Raw genomic sequence first — 15959 nt, 5'->3', positions numbered from 1 at the left:
AACAAGACTACAACACTCTTCCTTGACCAATTTCTACCTTAATAAACGTCCTCCACACTATGATTACAACAACAAGTACCAACAAAGTCTAAACCCTCAATAAACAAAACAATACTCTTACTCAACTAATCTTCTACCTTAATATACTTCCTTCACATACACTAGTTAACATGGTGCCCTCGTTAACGTAAGACAAATTGCAAAAGTGGGCTTTAATAGTAAAGTGTAATTATAAAAAAAGTAGGTTGTAACCTCTTTGCTCTCTTCACCTTAGCTGCACATCCGTACACGTAATCTTTTTTGTACATGCACGCACATACATACAATTATTTCACCATTTTTGTTTTTTCCCATCACCCCTATAATAAACCTATACTATATACCTAATATATTTTATTTATATATATATATTTATAGGTATATGTATTTTCTTTCATTAACTTATTTTTGGCCTTTTTCCCTTCATAGATGATTCTCTCTTGTCCACTTTCCGCCACATTGCTCACAAACTTCAAAGATCTCTCTATCGTCAATGTCGATACTCTCTATTTTCACTCATAAAAATTGAATCTTTTTTTTTAATTTTTGTTTGATTTTTTTTTTTTGAAATTCTGAATTTAGGGCTTTTTTATTTTTGGGTTTGATTTGTAGGGAAAATATTTGGATTTAGTTTAGATCAGAGTTGGAATTGCATTGTTGATGATAATTTAGAGGTCTTTTGTTGTTGTTGGGAAGTTGGGTTAATTTTTTTTTTTTTATTTTTTTTTTGGAGATTTGGGATTGAGAATTTTGTGTTTAGGGTTTGGATTTCTGTGTTTGCATGTGTAGAATGTGAAGAGGGGTCCTCTGCTGTAGCATGGAGGATCCCAGAATTGTTTTTTATTAGAAGGTTGTGTGGTGATTTTTTTTGGAAATTAGTGGGCATTGGTGGGATTTAGTTTTTTTTTTTTCTTAGATTGTTTATTTGGATAATTTGTTAATTGAAGTGGGAATTTAAGATTTTTCTTGGGTAAAGTATAAATCTTTGTGAAAGGGGAGATGTTTGGGTCTGGAAGTGATAGTGGACAGAATCATACTGGGGTTGTTGGAGCTACTGTTTTGATGCCAACTCGTTTTGTATGGCCTTATGGGGGAAGAAGAGTGTTGCTCAGTGGCTCTTTCACTAGGTCAGGACCTCATCTTCTTTCTTGGTTGTTGATTTATATCTTTTCTATGGAGTATTTTTTGATATCGATAATCCAGAGGCTCAGTGGAGCGCAGTTGGGGGCTAATTCTTCTTTATGATGTTATTCATTATTATGTTGGTTTAGGTGAGAAGTTGTCTTCACTTTTTGAGTGGTATTTGGTATTATGCAGGTGGGAAAATCACATAGCAATGTCACCTATGGAGGGCTACCCAACTGTGTTTCAGGTTGTCTGCAACTTAACACCAGGACATCACCAGGTTTGTGTTATATCTAGCATTTGTCAACGTCTATAATGTGTACTTTATAAAGTTTTTGGTAGCTTTCAAACGTATAGGCTATGTCGCTGATCATAGACACAATTTAGTACAAGAGATAGAAGCCCTGTTTCCGCGTTACTGTGTGCTCGAGGAAACCAGCAACCCCTTGTTTACTGCGTACCAGTTCTTAGTCGACAAGTGTGCTACATAAATGGCAGGGCAAGATCAACTATCCATTTAGGAAAACCAATTTGCTTATTGCTTCTTACTATCATGTTTGACAATGCTTATGTTTGCTTCTATTCAGTGTATAAAAAGAAATAAGGGAAGCAATGCTTTGTTACAAATAGTTCTTTTATCTTAGTTCCCTCTTCTTTTGATAGAGAATATGTTTACTAGAGGCGAGATTTATGGAATCTTCTTTTTATTGTCTTTTGAATTACATTTTCACCCCTATTTTGGTTAAGCATAGTTGACATGGCAATTATATGAAAATAGTAATACTTCACTTAAATTCAAGTGACATAGTCAATGAAAACTAGGATTTTAATGAAATATTTTGTAATATTGCGTAAATTGGTTTGTGTTTCACTTACGCGCAGTACAAATTCTTTGTTGATGGAGAATGGCGTCATGATGAACGCCAGCCATTTGTAAGTGGAGACTATGGTGTAGTCAACACAGTTTTCTTGCCCAGGGAGACAGAGGCTGCTACTCCTGAACTTTTTGGTTCAGATGCGCCCGTTAGATCTAATATGGATGTCGATAATGATTTTCTTCGACTGGTAAGAGGATTAACATAGCTCATATGACTAAAATGTTCTATTAGATGATGCATTTGTCTCCTGCCCTGTTTCACTTCTGTTGAATTTGTTTCATGTATCTCGATACCGTTTTTGGTCCTTTTTGCTTTTGCATTCTTTTTTGCCACGAATTCAATTTCCCCAGGGATTTTGTGGATAAGATTTCTGGGGAAAAAGAATATTTTCAGACTATAGAGTAGTCTGTCATTTTTTATTGCTCTATGATACTGATAAAAAAGAAGAGAGATACTGTGCAACAATTTGCTTATGTTTTTCCTCAGCTTCATTTTTTGCACAACATTATTCACTGTCGCAGAATATTATACAGAATGAAACTATTTGTTAATGCATTTTGTGGTCCTGGGAGAATTGTATTTTTGCAGTAATCTGAAAGTCTTATTTTCCCTAGCAGGTAAAATTTAAGACCTTTACTTATTTCATATTTTACCTAGTACATTGCTAGACTACCTGAGCTTTGTATTCAATATCGAGGACTCTACATTTTAGCAACTAAACAGTTGCATCGCAGCATCACTGCCTTTTTTATTTGATATACAAATTTGGTCACACCATCCGATACTATGTGCAGGATGCAGTTCCGCAGATATCACAGGCTGAAATAGAGTTATCGCGTCAACGTATATCTGCATTTTTGTCTACACATACTGCCTATGAGTTACTCCCAGAGTCTGGCAAGGTAACTGCACATTTATGTTGTCTTTATACTCTGTACAAGTCAGGATACTTAATGAGAAGATGTAATTCTTTTTATTTTTGATTAGTTAAAATGTAAAAATTCCTTTTCCTTCTGTAGGTGATTGCCTTGGATGTAAATCTTCCAGTAAAACAAGCTTTTCATGTTCTCTATGAGCAGGTAAATACTGTAACACATATTGAAGACATGCTGTTATAGGCTGTAGATTTTTAATTGTTTATGTTCTGTTTGTATACGATCTGATCTGGCTCTCCACCTGATGTAATTAGAATTTTTTGCTAGTTGTTTAGGTAGGCAATCATAATAAAACCAGGGGACTTCAGTCTGTACGTGCTCGTAGTGTTCTTCACCTTCGAGAGCTTGGAATAGTTCTATGTAAAATTGATGATTATTCTTTTGATAATGAATATTCTGTTGGGTTATTGACGTAGTTGAAGCCTTATGATATTCATTACTCTTTTTACACCTCTGAGGGAGTTCCCACCCTTTTGCTCCATTGGTGCCTCGAACTCACAACCTTAGGGTTGGAAGCGAGGGGTGAATGCCATCCGAGCAACTCCCTCTTTAAAATTGATGATTATTAGGAATAATGAATTTGTATATTTTGATTTCCCGAAGCAATCTACGCCAAACCTTCCCGTGAAATTGGCTACAAGTTATCCAATAAGGAATTGTAATTTGATCAAACGGTTCCTTTTTTCCACTTGCTTATAATATCTTTTATGATTCTTATCAAAATATAAATCACATGTAATTAACATTAAGGAGCCATTCAGTTTGCATACAAGTTATACATGATCTGTAATACCAGAACTGTAATATGGTAAGAAATAGCGGCTTCCAAAAATGCATGGTAATTAATAGTGCAATTGTTATTTGATATTTGGTTAATCATATCAAAATATGGATATACTATATATGGTAAGTAATAGTGGTTTCCAAAAATGTATGTTAAGTAATAGTATAATTGTTATTGGATATTTAATTAATCATATCAAAATATGGATATACTATATATGCTCTACAGATCTAAAGTATCTGTGATTTTAAATTGGATAAATATTTTCCAATAAGACCCTCCATTGTATTGTATTATTTTATTGTCTGATTTTAATATATACTTACTATATGTGATTAAGCATAATTAGCATATCTCAAGAAATCAAAATAAAATTCTATAATTATAAGGGATCATTTGGTACGAGGGATAAGGGATAACTAATCCCGGGATTAATTTTAGGATGAGTTTATTCCATGTTTGATTAGGATAAAATAGCGAGATAACTTATCCCGGGATTGTAGTGTTATTTTTATCCCACATTGAGGGTGGAATAACAATCTGGATAACTTGTTCCCCAACCAAACGAGCCCTAAATGTTTAATTATTTTCATTATGGAACAATTTTAAGAGTAAATTTATGGAATAATTGAATAACTAATATTGCGTCATCATTGTGTGTGTTTGTGTAGAGGGTTGGGGGGCACCACTCTATGACATGTTGAAGGGATTCCCCTTAACAGCAGTCTATCAGAAACAGCCATAAGTGGAATGCATATTTTTAAAGACTAACATTTTGAAGCAGTTGATTGAATGTATATGCCATACTGACAATTTTTACGCGTACACATTGATAATGATTGTGTTGAGTTTTGGAAATACTGGGACAATATTTACTTTGTCATTGCAATTGATGCTCCTGCCTTCTTCATCAAAAGAATAAAAAATAAAAAATTGTAGCTCCTGCCTTATTTTTACTGCTGTGAGCAGTAATTAAATTTTATCTACCTGTTCATTTCACTAAGTAACAGCTTGGAATTGCTGACATCTGATTAAAGCTTTTCCCAGGGAATCTCTGTTGCTCCTTTGTGGGACTTTTGCAAGGGCCAGTTTGTTGGAGTTCTCACTGCGATAGACTTCATCTTAATCCTAATGGAGGTAAGCATCATAGTAATTCCTTCTCTCAGGATTTTGTTCTCTCTTTATTTTGATTGGAAGGTGCAACTTTCATTCATAAAACAGCATAAAGAGTTCTGAAGGAATAGAAAATGGTTTTGTACAATTAAGTATTAGTCTCCTATACCTTATCACTTTTTGGTGCACCAACGAGATTCTTATTTCTATAGAAGATTGGGCGGATTTTGTAGGAAACCATATCTTTTTATAAGGTTTTATACTTTTTGGTGTACTAGTATACGGGTGATTTGTGCCCTTCATTAATTTCCTGTTTTACCTCTTTTTTTCGAAAAAAAAAAAAGCCTAAAGAGAGTGCTGTGAGAAGTTACAACCAGAAGAAAAGGCCATTACAAGCTATGCAATGAGTTAACAAATTCAAGAACGGGCAAGCTATCTTTTAATCAAATGCGATCATGTTGCTTCATAGTTTAAGCAAAACTATACAGTTGTGCTTGATCTTAACTGTTGAGTACAGAATCTTCTTTGGTAATGAAAAAATCTCTAGTTTCTTTTCTTCAAATTACCCACCAAATGGCTGCGGGGATGGTGTTTCAGAGAGTAAGAAAACTTTTGGATTCCCCTTCCGTGCTACCATTGAAGGAATGGAGAGTAGAGCATCTCATACACCATCTTAGACTCAAGATGTTGAGGAGCATATACCATAACTAAGAAGTAAACCTGAAATGAAGAAAAAAGTGGTTGATATCCTTCTCTAAGGATATTGTTTATTGGTTTCACTTTAAACTTTGCCTTGTCTCACCATCTACACATGGAGTCATTCTTGAGCTTTATTTTAACCTTCAATTCTTCTTATTTCATCTCGAAAGCTTTCCTGTTTTGTTCGGCTTGTTCTTATTATTATGAAATCCTTGATTTAGGATTTGATTTATCTGAAAATTTCCCTCTTTTCCTCCACAACTTCGCTAGATGAAGTTGTTCAAGTATCAGAGATAAAGCATGAAGAAGATCAATCCTGTTGGCCCTTCAATAATATGTTGAGAGATATTCTTTTGAACTTTTTCTCTCAAAAAAGCACGAAGAAGATCAACCCAGTTGTCCCTTCAATAAAATGTTGTGAGATACTTTTGAACTTTTCCTCTGAATAAAAAACATGGAGAAGATAAATGCTGACATGCTTGTAACTGGTGTCTTAACATATTCTAGAATAGCTGCAGATATTTGCTTCTCAGCTTCAATTTGATTATACTCCATCAAAGTTCACTACAGCAGAGTAACACAAGTTGGTTCGATCGGTATCTACTCTTTAATATTCATCAGTTGGCAAAGCTTTTATCTTCAAACCAACATTCACTTCCCTGAAATCAAATATCTCACCATTTATAATATACAATCAAAATTTTGAAGGATCCCACTTTCTGCTTTCCGACATCTAAGTGAATCAAAAAGTCCATCAGCTTACTTTTGGATCATGCGTCATGGAACATTCTGTTATTTGGGCTCTTACTCAGCAAACAATTATATTTTTCTACAATTTGTGTAAAGTCAAACTGAGCAATTTAATTTGAAAGTGAGGGTTTATTTATTTATTTCCATGGTAGACATGTTATTTGTGAATATCTTAGAGGACTATTATTCTTAGTGGAATCAGAGTATCTTTTCGTGTTATAAGTAAAAAGATATTTCATGTATCAGTTGCACAAGCCACCAGTGCTACCATAACTAGTTTGCATTCAGCTATTTTGTCTAACATTGTATCTTTGTCGTATACAATAACTAGTTTGCCTCCAAATAATAGCAAAAAGTTGCATCCATGTTTGAGGCTCTGAATGCTATCAGAGTATTTCTTGTCCTTTGATTGGTTTAAGAGGGGAGGTCAAGTATGGCTTTTGGTGTTCAAATGTATGTTCCATATTTTGTCACCTAATACTGTGCAGTTTCTTTCCTTCCCTTTCAATTTTAAGGGACTTGACATCATTCTCTCTTAAATGAATACAAATACCATTGATCCAAATAAATGAATATAATATTAATGTGTATCCAACTTCAGCTTGGGAATCATGGATCTAACTTGACGGAGGAAGAGCTCGAGACACACAGTATATCTGCTTGGAAAGAGGGCAAGTTACACATCAACAGGCAAATCGACTGTAACTTGAATTCGTACTCAAGAAGTCTTGTCCATGTAAGTGAAATTCTTGGCTAATCATTCGCAGTATTTTTTTCATTTCTCCCGACATTTGCTTATCATGTGTTCTTTTTCCTGATTGAGGACAAAAGGTTTTAGGATTTCTTCAACTTTTTTTTTTTTTGACAATGGTAACATTTGTATTTAAGTTAGTAGTTACAAATAAGAGAAAGAAGTATAATCTTCCTCAAAGCTGAATCACAATCTAGATAGACCCTAAAACATCTATGATTGACTCAGTCTCATTGGAATTTAGGATTTCTATTATTAAGTAAGTCAGTACTTCGGATTTCTTTAACTTCTCTAAGAATTTATAGAAGTGCCCTTGAGCTTTTCTCTTTCCAGCTTCTTGACAGCCTTAGCCAAGTTTTTCCGTCAAAATCTGGTAAAGAAATCTTATGGTTAGGAGAGACGAGGAAAAACAAAGAGAAAAATAAGAAAGCCTTAAGATAGTTTGTGATGAGTCTGTTTGGAACTTTCTTAGGCTGAGTATTGCGGCTGTCTGCTGTGGATGCAATATGTGAGTCCCTAAATTAAATCTGAAATGTTTGTTATTGAATTCCCTAATGTACTACTGCTTGTAGCATTAATCTATTTAGCTAAATATTTTTTGATACTAGTTACTAAAAAGATTTTGTCCTAGATGCGTGTAAATTGATGAAATGGCGTAGAAAGTGCACAAAGTATAGATTATTTAATTGAGTGAAATTAGGCCAGTAGTCTTTCTGAATGTGGTATTTATTTCTAAACAGTCTTCCTTGCTTTTTACCTCTTACCGTATTGCAGGAGATAATCCAAGAGAGAAAATCCTGTCAATCCCTTTTGAACAAGGCTAAACTCCTTCAAGCCTTTGAAACTATTGAAAATAGATTCTTTGTATTCGTTGATTTTTGCCATTTTGTAAATTTTAAGCGACGTATCCTGATTATGGAGCGCCTGCTATGTTTTCTGTTTAGTGTTTTGTTGACAAGGCAGTCTTTTGTGCTCTTCATAAATTTTCTTGACTCTGTGTTTTTATATTTTGAAGTAATTTGAAGCATGTGTGGTTTGCTGGTGTAGCATTAGGAGTTAGGTCACAGAATTATGACATTTATGAATGTGAAGATTTTTTGGACTAAATGCATTTGTTATGGAACATTCGCTGCTCGCATTAATATCTGCCAACTCATGCATCATGCAGGGTGGGCCTTATGACTCTTTGAAGGATCTTGCTTTAAGATTTCTGCAAAACAAGGTGTCAACTCTTCCTGTTATCCATTCTTCTTCACCCGATGGTTCATTTCCTCAGCTGCTACACCTGGCCACCCTTTCTGGGATTCTGAAGTGTAAGTTACTCTTTCATGTGCTGAATAAACTATTTGCCCTTGGCTAATGTCTAAGAAATGTCCAGGTATCTGCCGGCATTTTAAACATTCTTCTAGTTCCTTGCCAATTCTTCAGCAACCAATTTGCTCAATTCCTATTGGAACTTGGGTTCCAAAAATTGGGGAATCAAATGGAAAGCCAGTCGCGATGCTAAGACCAAATGCTTCTCTTGGTGCTGCTCTATCTTTATTAGTTCAAGGTGACTCTTCCCTGTATTATTACTTCTCTGAATCATTAGTTGTATTTGGGATAATCCTTGTTTGACTTCCCCATGTTGCTATTGTATTTTCTGGTTCCATTTGGTTATTTTGTCTATTTATTTGCTTGTTCTAATTCAGATATAAAACTCCAATATTTTTGCAAATAGGATAACAATATATTTATAGATGCAAATTCCAATTGTTTTACACCCAAGGAGAGTGGTACATAAGTTGGAATCAGCATATTTGTCTTGTGCATTTCCAACCTAAAACCCTGTATAACGTTCGGAGTCATTCAGAGTTGTAAAGGGTGTGGTATTGGGAATGAAGTAAACATTTCTGCAACACTTAGCCGGTGAACAGTTAAAAAAGAGATCAAATGCTCCTCACATACCACAGTCAAATGGAGCTTTCATGGGTCTTGGCGACTATAGTGGGTCATTACTCATTAGTACTCAATTAACTGTTATGTAAAGACCAGCTGAGCTCTCCTTTTTGGGGTTTAAGACCAGTAAACACAACACAATGATAGAGGAAAAAAAGTTGGGAACTTTTCCCAGTGTAAAATGGAGTAAGATCTAACAGGCAAGCTACCTAGTCGTCTAGATTTCAAGTTCTTTTATCAGAGTAGGGTGAGAATAGAACACAGAAAAACTACTGGAAGTTATAAATTAGTTACCTCTCTGTCAGTCAGCTTTCCAGAAAAACAAATCAGGAATTTGAAGAATAGAGCCCTCATTAAGATGAGGAGATGCATTATTCAAATATCATGAGCCATAATAGCACATCTTAAACTTAATCAAATAATAGCATCAAAGTCCAGGAACTTCTTAAGCTCCTGTATACTCTAAATAGTTTTGCTACAATATATCTTTTCTGAATCTCCTCTATTACAACACTTCCCTTGAATGGGGGCTAGGACCTATTACATAAAGGTTTAGATGTAAATCAAAAACGCTAGGTGATTTCTTCCCATCTATCCCAGCCTTGGTGGATAGAGTTCATGGTATATGTTGTTGGTGGGAGGTGGCAGATATCCAGTGGAATTAGTCGAGGTGCGTGCAAGCTGGCCTGGGCACTGCGGTTTTTAAAAAAAGATGTAGAGGCAATCAGATGCCATGGAGACCTCATTTGTTTCTGCTTTGTTGAATGTTCTAGCATTTACTCTTTAAGTTTCTCAAAATTGGTTCAATTTACTGGTAATTACTCAACTGCCGGCAGATACTGCAAATCTTTCTCATAATTCAAATGAGATACTTTAGAAATTTTTGCTCTGACTATGTCAATTCTTTATGTTTATTCTTTATTGTGCCTTACAGCTGGAGTTAGTGCGATACCAATTGTGGATGATAATGACTCCCTGCTGGATATCTACTGTAGAAGGTAATTAGCTCTATGTAAACCTACAGTGCAGCTATCACTTTGTGTAACCTTCTGACATATTCTTTTACTATTGCAATCCTGATTCAACATGATGTGCGTTTTTGTCATTTTACAATAGTGATATTACTGCATTGGCAAAGGACAGGGCGTACGCACAGATTCGGCTTGATGAATTGAGTATTCATCAGGTAAACATGTTTAAGAACTATTTGAACTACAAAGTTAGATATCTTGGCTTGTACTGGACCTCCTTATGTATATTCGCATCAAATTTATCCGTTATTTTTTCTTTCAATCTTTTCCACTATTTAAGGATGCTTGTCTGGTCCCATTTGCTAATGCCGTTCCCTTCACCATCTGTGGATCCTGATTCCTGTTAGATGGAGTGATCTGCAAAAGTTTGAGCTGATGGGAATATTTTTGCACTGACTGGCTCAGCAATGACATTTAATATGATTCTGTTCTGAGCAGATTACAAACAATTGGGAAATACATTGTCTGGCCTATAGATCCTTTTGATCTTTAAGTTGAGTTGTAATCAGAAATTTCCCAGTTGATAGCATCAATATTTTGCAACATGTCATGCCGTGAGAATTGTACGACATTATTTCCTAGCTTATGCTTATCCATAATTTTGTAAAACCGAGGAGTATAGTGTAAAATTTTACGGACAGCATCTTTTTTTGCATGTATATGCACTTCTTTTGCAAGTCTAGGTTGCTATTTAATGCCCAAATCACTACTAGATCTCTCATTTTATCTTCTCCTTCTGCAGGCAATACAATTGGGACAAGATGCAAGTTCTCCTCATGGATTATTCAATGGACAGAGGTGTCAGATGTGTCTAAGGTCCGATCCTTTGCATAAAGTAATGGAGCGACTTGCTGTTCCTGGTAAATGTCTTTAGCCTTCAATTGTTTGAGATTTTCAGTTTGCATTCTGTACCTTTGCTTTTGATAATTACCTTGGAGGCAGAGATTCTTTGGGCTAACTGAAAATGTTTTGGCTGCTGACTCGTGCCAAAATATGGTCTTTTTCTTTTCTGTTTCTGTTTTTGATGTAATGGGGTTATGCAAACATTGGGGAATATCACATGCTTTATCTTTTAGATGGAGATATCCCATTTTCTTTGAATGAATCTTTACATTAGGTCTATTATGTGTATAGCATTTTTTTGTATCATTATATCAGCCTTCTATTGTTTCCTCCATCTTGTTTGCCCTTCTTTTGTTTATCGACATGCATTTCTTGTTTGCCGGTGCACGAGATTTCTATAGCTGTATTTCCTCCCACTTCCTAGTTTGTGCCTTGTGAGTATCTACTGTATGAGTCAAAGTTTATGACCCATTTCCCTGCACATTTTGTAGCCTTCAGTGACTTGAACTAGAGAATTATTAAAGATCTCGAGTATATTGCAGGTGCAAGAAGACTTGTCATTGTGGAGGCTGGCAGCAAGCGTGTGGAAGGCATTATTTCAGTGACTGATGTATTTAGGTTCTTGCTCGGCTGCTGATACAGCCAGGTGATCACCCTGCCTTTTAGGGCTTTGTTGTGGTGGCTTTAATGAAGAAGCCATTGCTTGGCACTCATGTTAGTTACTCTTCAGCAACGCCCTCTCCTCATAGTTGCATTTGTAATTGGTCGGAATTTGTGGAGTCCTGGCCGGCTCATGCTTTTGACTCCCCCTCTTTTTTCAGGATGCGAGTTCAGAAAGAAAGAAATGTTTGTAAATTGAGAGGATCCCCAAATTTTCCCTTATTTATATTTTAAATTTTCACAACCTTATTATCATCCACCATGTCGTAGTATATCTGCTCTATTTTTATATCATCTAGCGAACAGAATGGCGATGAAGGTGTCGATAGCTATCCAGTTTCTCGTGATATTGGTTGGTTGCAGATGGGAAGTAATCTGGCTTTCCTTCTTTTTCTTCCTTGTAACATCCCTCTGGTACTCGAAACATTTCTTGCTCGAGGATAACGCATTTTGGTGGCCATCATAAGCAGTCATCGTGCCAGATACATTTATGGTTATCAATGTTGAACAAATCTTGGCTGGCTTAATTCATTCACACATCCTTAGAACAGAATCAATTTGCAAGATAGTCGTGGATAGACTAGATATCCCTTCTGGTGGTCGGTACTTTTCATGTTTGAACTAGTTATGGATGGAGGTTGGGGGTAGAACATGTTCGGTGCCCCACCCTTGGTCGGACTGAATTGGCCAACTATTTTAAAATGCAAAAGATGATTTTTTGTTAAAAGAATGCAATCTCATTGGAACTGTCCTTTTTCTTGTTGTGAAAACTAGCCTTCTACAACCATTTTCTTTTCGTGAGAAATTGGCCTTACTCTTTCGAGAGCAAAGTAGTCTTCTGCTTGTAGTTGATCACTCTTATGACGAGGGAACTTTCCCTCTTTTCTTGTCTGTGCATAGTTGTATGTATACCTTATAAGTTGAGTTTCTACACCCAATGATACATGCTCCCCGTGATAGAAATGTATCATGCATTTCTTTTCACAATTTATCACAATGTAGTGATTGGCGAAAGATCAATTGGTTGTGGTTTCAAAAGATACTTTTTCTTCAATCATATTTTGTTATATACTCTCTTCTTATTATGATATGACATACTAATTAAAAAAAGTTTCTGAACTAGCATGCAGTACTCATACTAGTAGTTGATTTTATTCATGTCCAATTTTGTTTTAAGTGGTTAAATTAATTAATTCTATCTTCTGCGCAGGTGAACTAGAAATCATTTCGTAAACAATATGGAAAGTTTTAGATTTAAGATATTTTACTTTTGTTAGCTGAAAAGAGAAAGCAACTCGAAAATGGAAACAAACTATATCAACTGACTATATTTAAGTCATTATAGTGGTGACAACACTTAATATGCAATTATGATTATGTAATAGAATGTATATGTGCAAAACACATAATTATTTTTTTAAAACCGAAAATACCCATGTTATGATTGGACCGTATAAAGCATATGATATGAGCCTTGGCCATTATTTTTTTGTTAGCCCAAAAAGATTTTCAAATAAAGTAATCCGCCCAAAGATAGCAAAATCAATAAAGAAACAAATAAATTAGCCGTTTTTTCCATTTATTTTCGGCGATGAATTCGACCGTTAGAACCCCAAATATCCGTTGGCAACAAAAGTGTAAGACAACTTACTACTACTCCCCCTGCTTCGGAGACAAAGGGAGTTTGTGAGGAGCGTAGAAGAGAAGACCCACACTTTGATTTTCTTTGGTTAAGAAGTGAAAGGAAAAATGGTAGCAAGAACCCCACCAAAGTTGCAGCACAAGAAAATGGTGGTGCCTCCTTTAAACCCTGTTCTTCTTAGAGAAACACTAAACAAGGTTGGTGGATGAAGTTTCATTATTACTATCAAGAAAATAGGATTTCTTTTTCTCTTTTATTCCTTATTTCCCTACTCCTCTCAACATCAATGACGCTCCTCTTTCTCTTTTCATCTCTCTCTTTTTTTTTTTTTTTAAAGTGGATTTGGATAGTCTATTAAAGTATCAGTGATGGGTATTTCTTATTTTTATTAATTGGGTTCTCTTTTTGTTGAGTTATAAGTGGCTCAATTCTTTTGATAAGGGATTTTTCTTTCATGAGTTCTAGTATTTCTTTCAATGGTTTGTATGGGATATGATGAAGGGAGCCCTAGGAGTAACTTCGGTAAAGGTGCTGCCATGTGACGGGGAGACAACCGCTAGCAGAAATGCAAGGTAAGACGACATATAATAGACCCTTGTTCACCTCCAGATCTTCTATGGACCAGTGCATAGCGGGGGAGCTATAGGGCACCGGGATGGCCATTCTTTTTAATGGCATATGATAAATGCATTTGATTTTCTGGTGTCTCTGATACTCATTTGATCTATGCTGCTCTTTCTTGGAAACATTGTCTTTTGTGTTGACTTGGATCAATTTTTTCAATGGTTGTCAGGACTCAGATTTTTTATTTTTTTTTTTGGATTTTCATCTTTTGATTATTACAGTCACCCTCTCTGCTATTTCTACAATTCTCTTTTTGGGACCTCTAAAAAGAGATCATCTTTTGCTAGAAATTTGTTGAAAATTTCAAAACTTTAGCTGATTTTCTGAGGTGATTTTGTTGAAGGTGGACAAGTGTATGGCTCGATTGCAAGAGCTTCAATACACAGTTGCAGGTGGTAATAAGGTGATTTCTGGTGTAACTCTTAGTCCCCGTAGCACCAGAGGCTATCTGAGAACTAGCCTTAGATGCAAACAAGAATCTTTGAGGATCAAGAATGCTACTTCTCGCAAATCTCCTCCAGGAAAATTGCCCACAAATGGAGGCAAGTGTCTGTCTTTTATATAATTATTGACTTGTGTTTTTCCCTCACTTTGTTGATTTTGGGACTTTGGTGGAGCAGGGGAATGGAGGCGAATGTCGCTACCGGCGATGCTTCTAGGAGAGACTGTGGCTGAAATTAAACAGGCTAGTCAATTTGCTAGAGATATAGTGGAGGCAGTAGGTTCCAAGGGGAAAAAATCAGCATCTGATGACCCGAAAACCCCACCCACACAGAGGCAAAACCAGAAGCCAACCCCTGAAAACTCCGAGCTCCGATCACGTAGAAAGAGGGAGAAACGGGTAACCTTGCAAACAATGAGGACAGATTCCGATACACCATCAAAACGACGAGCAAAGTCACGAATAAACTTCAAGGTTTCTCCAGTTCAGCAGAGGGAATGTGAGAAAGAAAATTGCAAGTACATAGCAAATAGAGTTTCCCCAAGGAATAGGCCATGGGTGAAAAAGACTGTCCTTTTTCCGAACCCATTGTTCCATTCATCTCCAACTTCACAGCAGCAGAAATTATCTAGAACACAGTCTCCTGTGATTGCAAGAAATCGGCAAACGCCCCATAAGTTCTTGGTGAAGTCCCCGCCCAAAGCCTCAAAGCTTCAAGTGAAAGCAAGAAGCCACCAAAAACTTAATGCGTCTCCTACCAGAGCGACAAGTTTGGGTACTAAGTTCTTGGCAAAGTCTCCGCCCAAATCCTCAAAGCTTCAAGTGAAAGCCAGAAGCCCCCCAAAATTTAATGCATCTCCTACCAGAGAGACAAGTTTGGGTACTAAGTTCTTGGCAAAGTCTCCGCCCAAATCCTCAAAGTTTCAAGTGAAAATCAGGAGCCCTCCACAGATTTCTGTGTCTCCTACTAGAGCAACAAGTTTGAACAAGAGGTCCCCAAAGATGTCTACAGCTGCCAAACTGAGACGGTCATTTTCTCCATCAAGATTGGCAAACAGGATAGCTTCTTCACCATCCAAAATGAGGTCATTTTCGCCATCAAGATTGGCAAACAAGATAGCTTCTTCCCCCTCCAAAATGAGGTCATTTTCGCCATCAAGATTGGCAAGTAGGTTAGCTTCACCATTAAAGAGCAAAAAATCTATACAGAAGATTGATGGGATGAAGATGATGATGAGTGGACTCAAACAGCGGCCACGTGCTGCCTCCACATCAAAGCAATTCTCAGTTCAGGGAATGTGAATTGAGATCATTCACTACTGTGTTTTGTGCTTGAGATTGAAGTTATTCTTCATGTGTGAAGATATTTTCTCGATGTCCTTCTTAGTTCGGTACAACAGGAGTATTTTCACCCTTTCCAACCTTCTATATTACTTTGAGGATTGTACAATTTATTTGATTTGTAAAATTGTGAGGTACTTCCTCAATAAGGTAAATAACAATGGTTTTCCTATAGATGAAATTTGCTTTTACTGCATATACATTCACTCCCCCCATAAAGTATTTTACACATTTCTGTCAAGCTTACGATGATAATGAAACACCATTCCTCAATGCATGGTGCTTTTTCGTCCAGAAGATAAATGTTGTTACGACCAAGGAAATAAATATAGAAGCTGCAGCTCCAAATCTATCTTTTTTTGAG

General features: G+C 36.2%; 2 protein-coding genes across 3 annotated transcripts; both read left to right on the top strand.

Annotated features, from left to right (window-relative positions):
- Positions 1 to 277: 277 nt before the first annotated feature.
- LOC107839580 (sucrose nonfermenting 4-like protein) lies at positions 278 to 11801 on the top strand. Its single transcript, XM_016683126.2, has 13 exons — positions 278 to 1166; positions 1357 to 1444; positions 2047 to 2229; positions 2837 to 2944; positions 3062 to 3121; positions 4809 to 4898; positions 6925 to 7059; positions 8243 to 8387; positions 8453 to 8626; positions 9947 to 10010; positions 10129 to 10198; positions 10786 to 10903; positions 11429 to 11801. Exons 1-13 carry the CDS (start codon positions 1039 to 1041, stop codon positions 11521 to 11523), a joined length of 1458 nt encoding a protein of 485 aa, XP_016538612.1. The 5' UTR covers positions 278 to 1038; the 3' UTR covers positions 11524 to 11801.
- Positions 11802 to 12451: 650 nt separating this feature from the next.
- On the top strand, positions 12452 to 15791 carry LOC107839579 (probable microtubule-binding protein TANGLED). Of its 2 annotated transcripts, none has more exons than XM_016683124.2 (3): positions 12452 to 13385; positions 14156 to 14354; positions 14433 to 15791. In XM_016683124.2, exons 1-3 carry the CDS (start codon positions 13296 to 13298, stop codon positions 15554 to 15556), a joined length of 1413 nt encoding a protein of 470 aa, XP_016538610.1. In that variant the 5' UTR covers positions 12452 to 13295; the 3' UTR covers positions 15557 to 15791. The 2 variants fall into 2 exon arrangements, with proteins under 2 accessions (XP_016538610.1, XP_016538611.1); XM_016683125.2 differs by lacking the exon at positions 12452 to 13385 and adding an exon at positions 13406 to 13760.
- Positions 15792 to 15959: the final 168 nt, after the last annotated feature.

Source organism: Capsicum annuum, chromosome 8 (genome assembly GCF_002878395.1).
Source record: "Capsicum annuum cultivar UCD-10X-F1 chromosome 8, UCD10Xv1.1, whole genome shotgun sequence".
Taxonomy (NCBI): Eukaryota; Viridiplantae; Streptophyta; class Magnoliopsida; order Solanales; family Solanaceae; genus Capsicum; species Capsicum annuum.
This window is presented reverse-complemented; position numbering and strand designations above follow the sequence as displayed.

What these genes read in the sequence shown, in the direction of transcription:
- LOC107839580 (XM_016683126.2), top strand. Translation starts at nt 1,039, where the DNA reads ATGTTTGGGTCTGGAAGTGATAGTGGACAGAATCATACTGGGGTTGTT. An exon ending in ACTCAAGAAGTCTTGTCCAT is followed by an intron (nt 7,060 to 8,242) that starts GTAAGTGAAATT and finishes TGCATCATGCAG; the next exon opens with GGTGGGCCTTATGACTCTTT. An exon ending in GGAGCGACTTGCTGTTCCTG is followed by an intron (nt 10,904 to 11,428) that starts GTAAATGTCTTT and finishes AGTATATTGCAG; the next exon opens with GTGCAAGAAGACTTGTCATT.
- LOC107839579 (XM_016683124.2), top strand. Translation starts at nt 13,296, where the DNA reads ATGGTAGCAAGAACCCCACCAAAGTTGCAGCACAAGAAAATGGTGGTG. An exon ending in TTAGAGAAACACTAAACAAG is followed by an intron (nt 13,386 to 14,155) that starts GTTGGTGGATGA and finishes ATTTTGTTGAAG; the next exon opens with GTGGACAAGTGTATGGCTCG. An exon ending in AAAATTGCCCACAAATGGAG is followed by an intron (nt 14,355 to 14,432) that starts GCAAGTGTCTGT and finishes TTGGTGGAGCAG; the next exon opens with GGGAATGGAGGCGAATGTCG.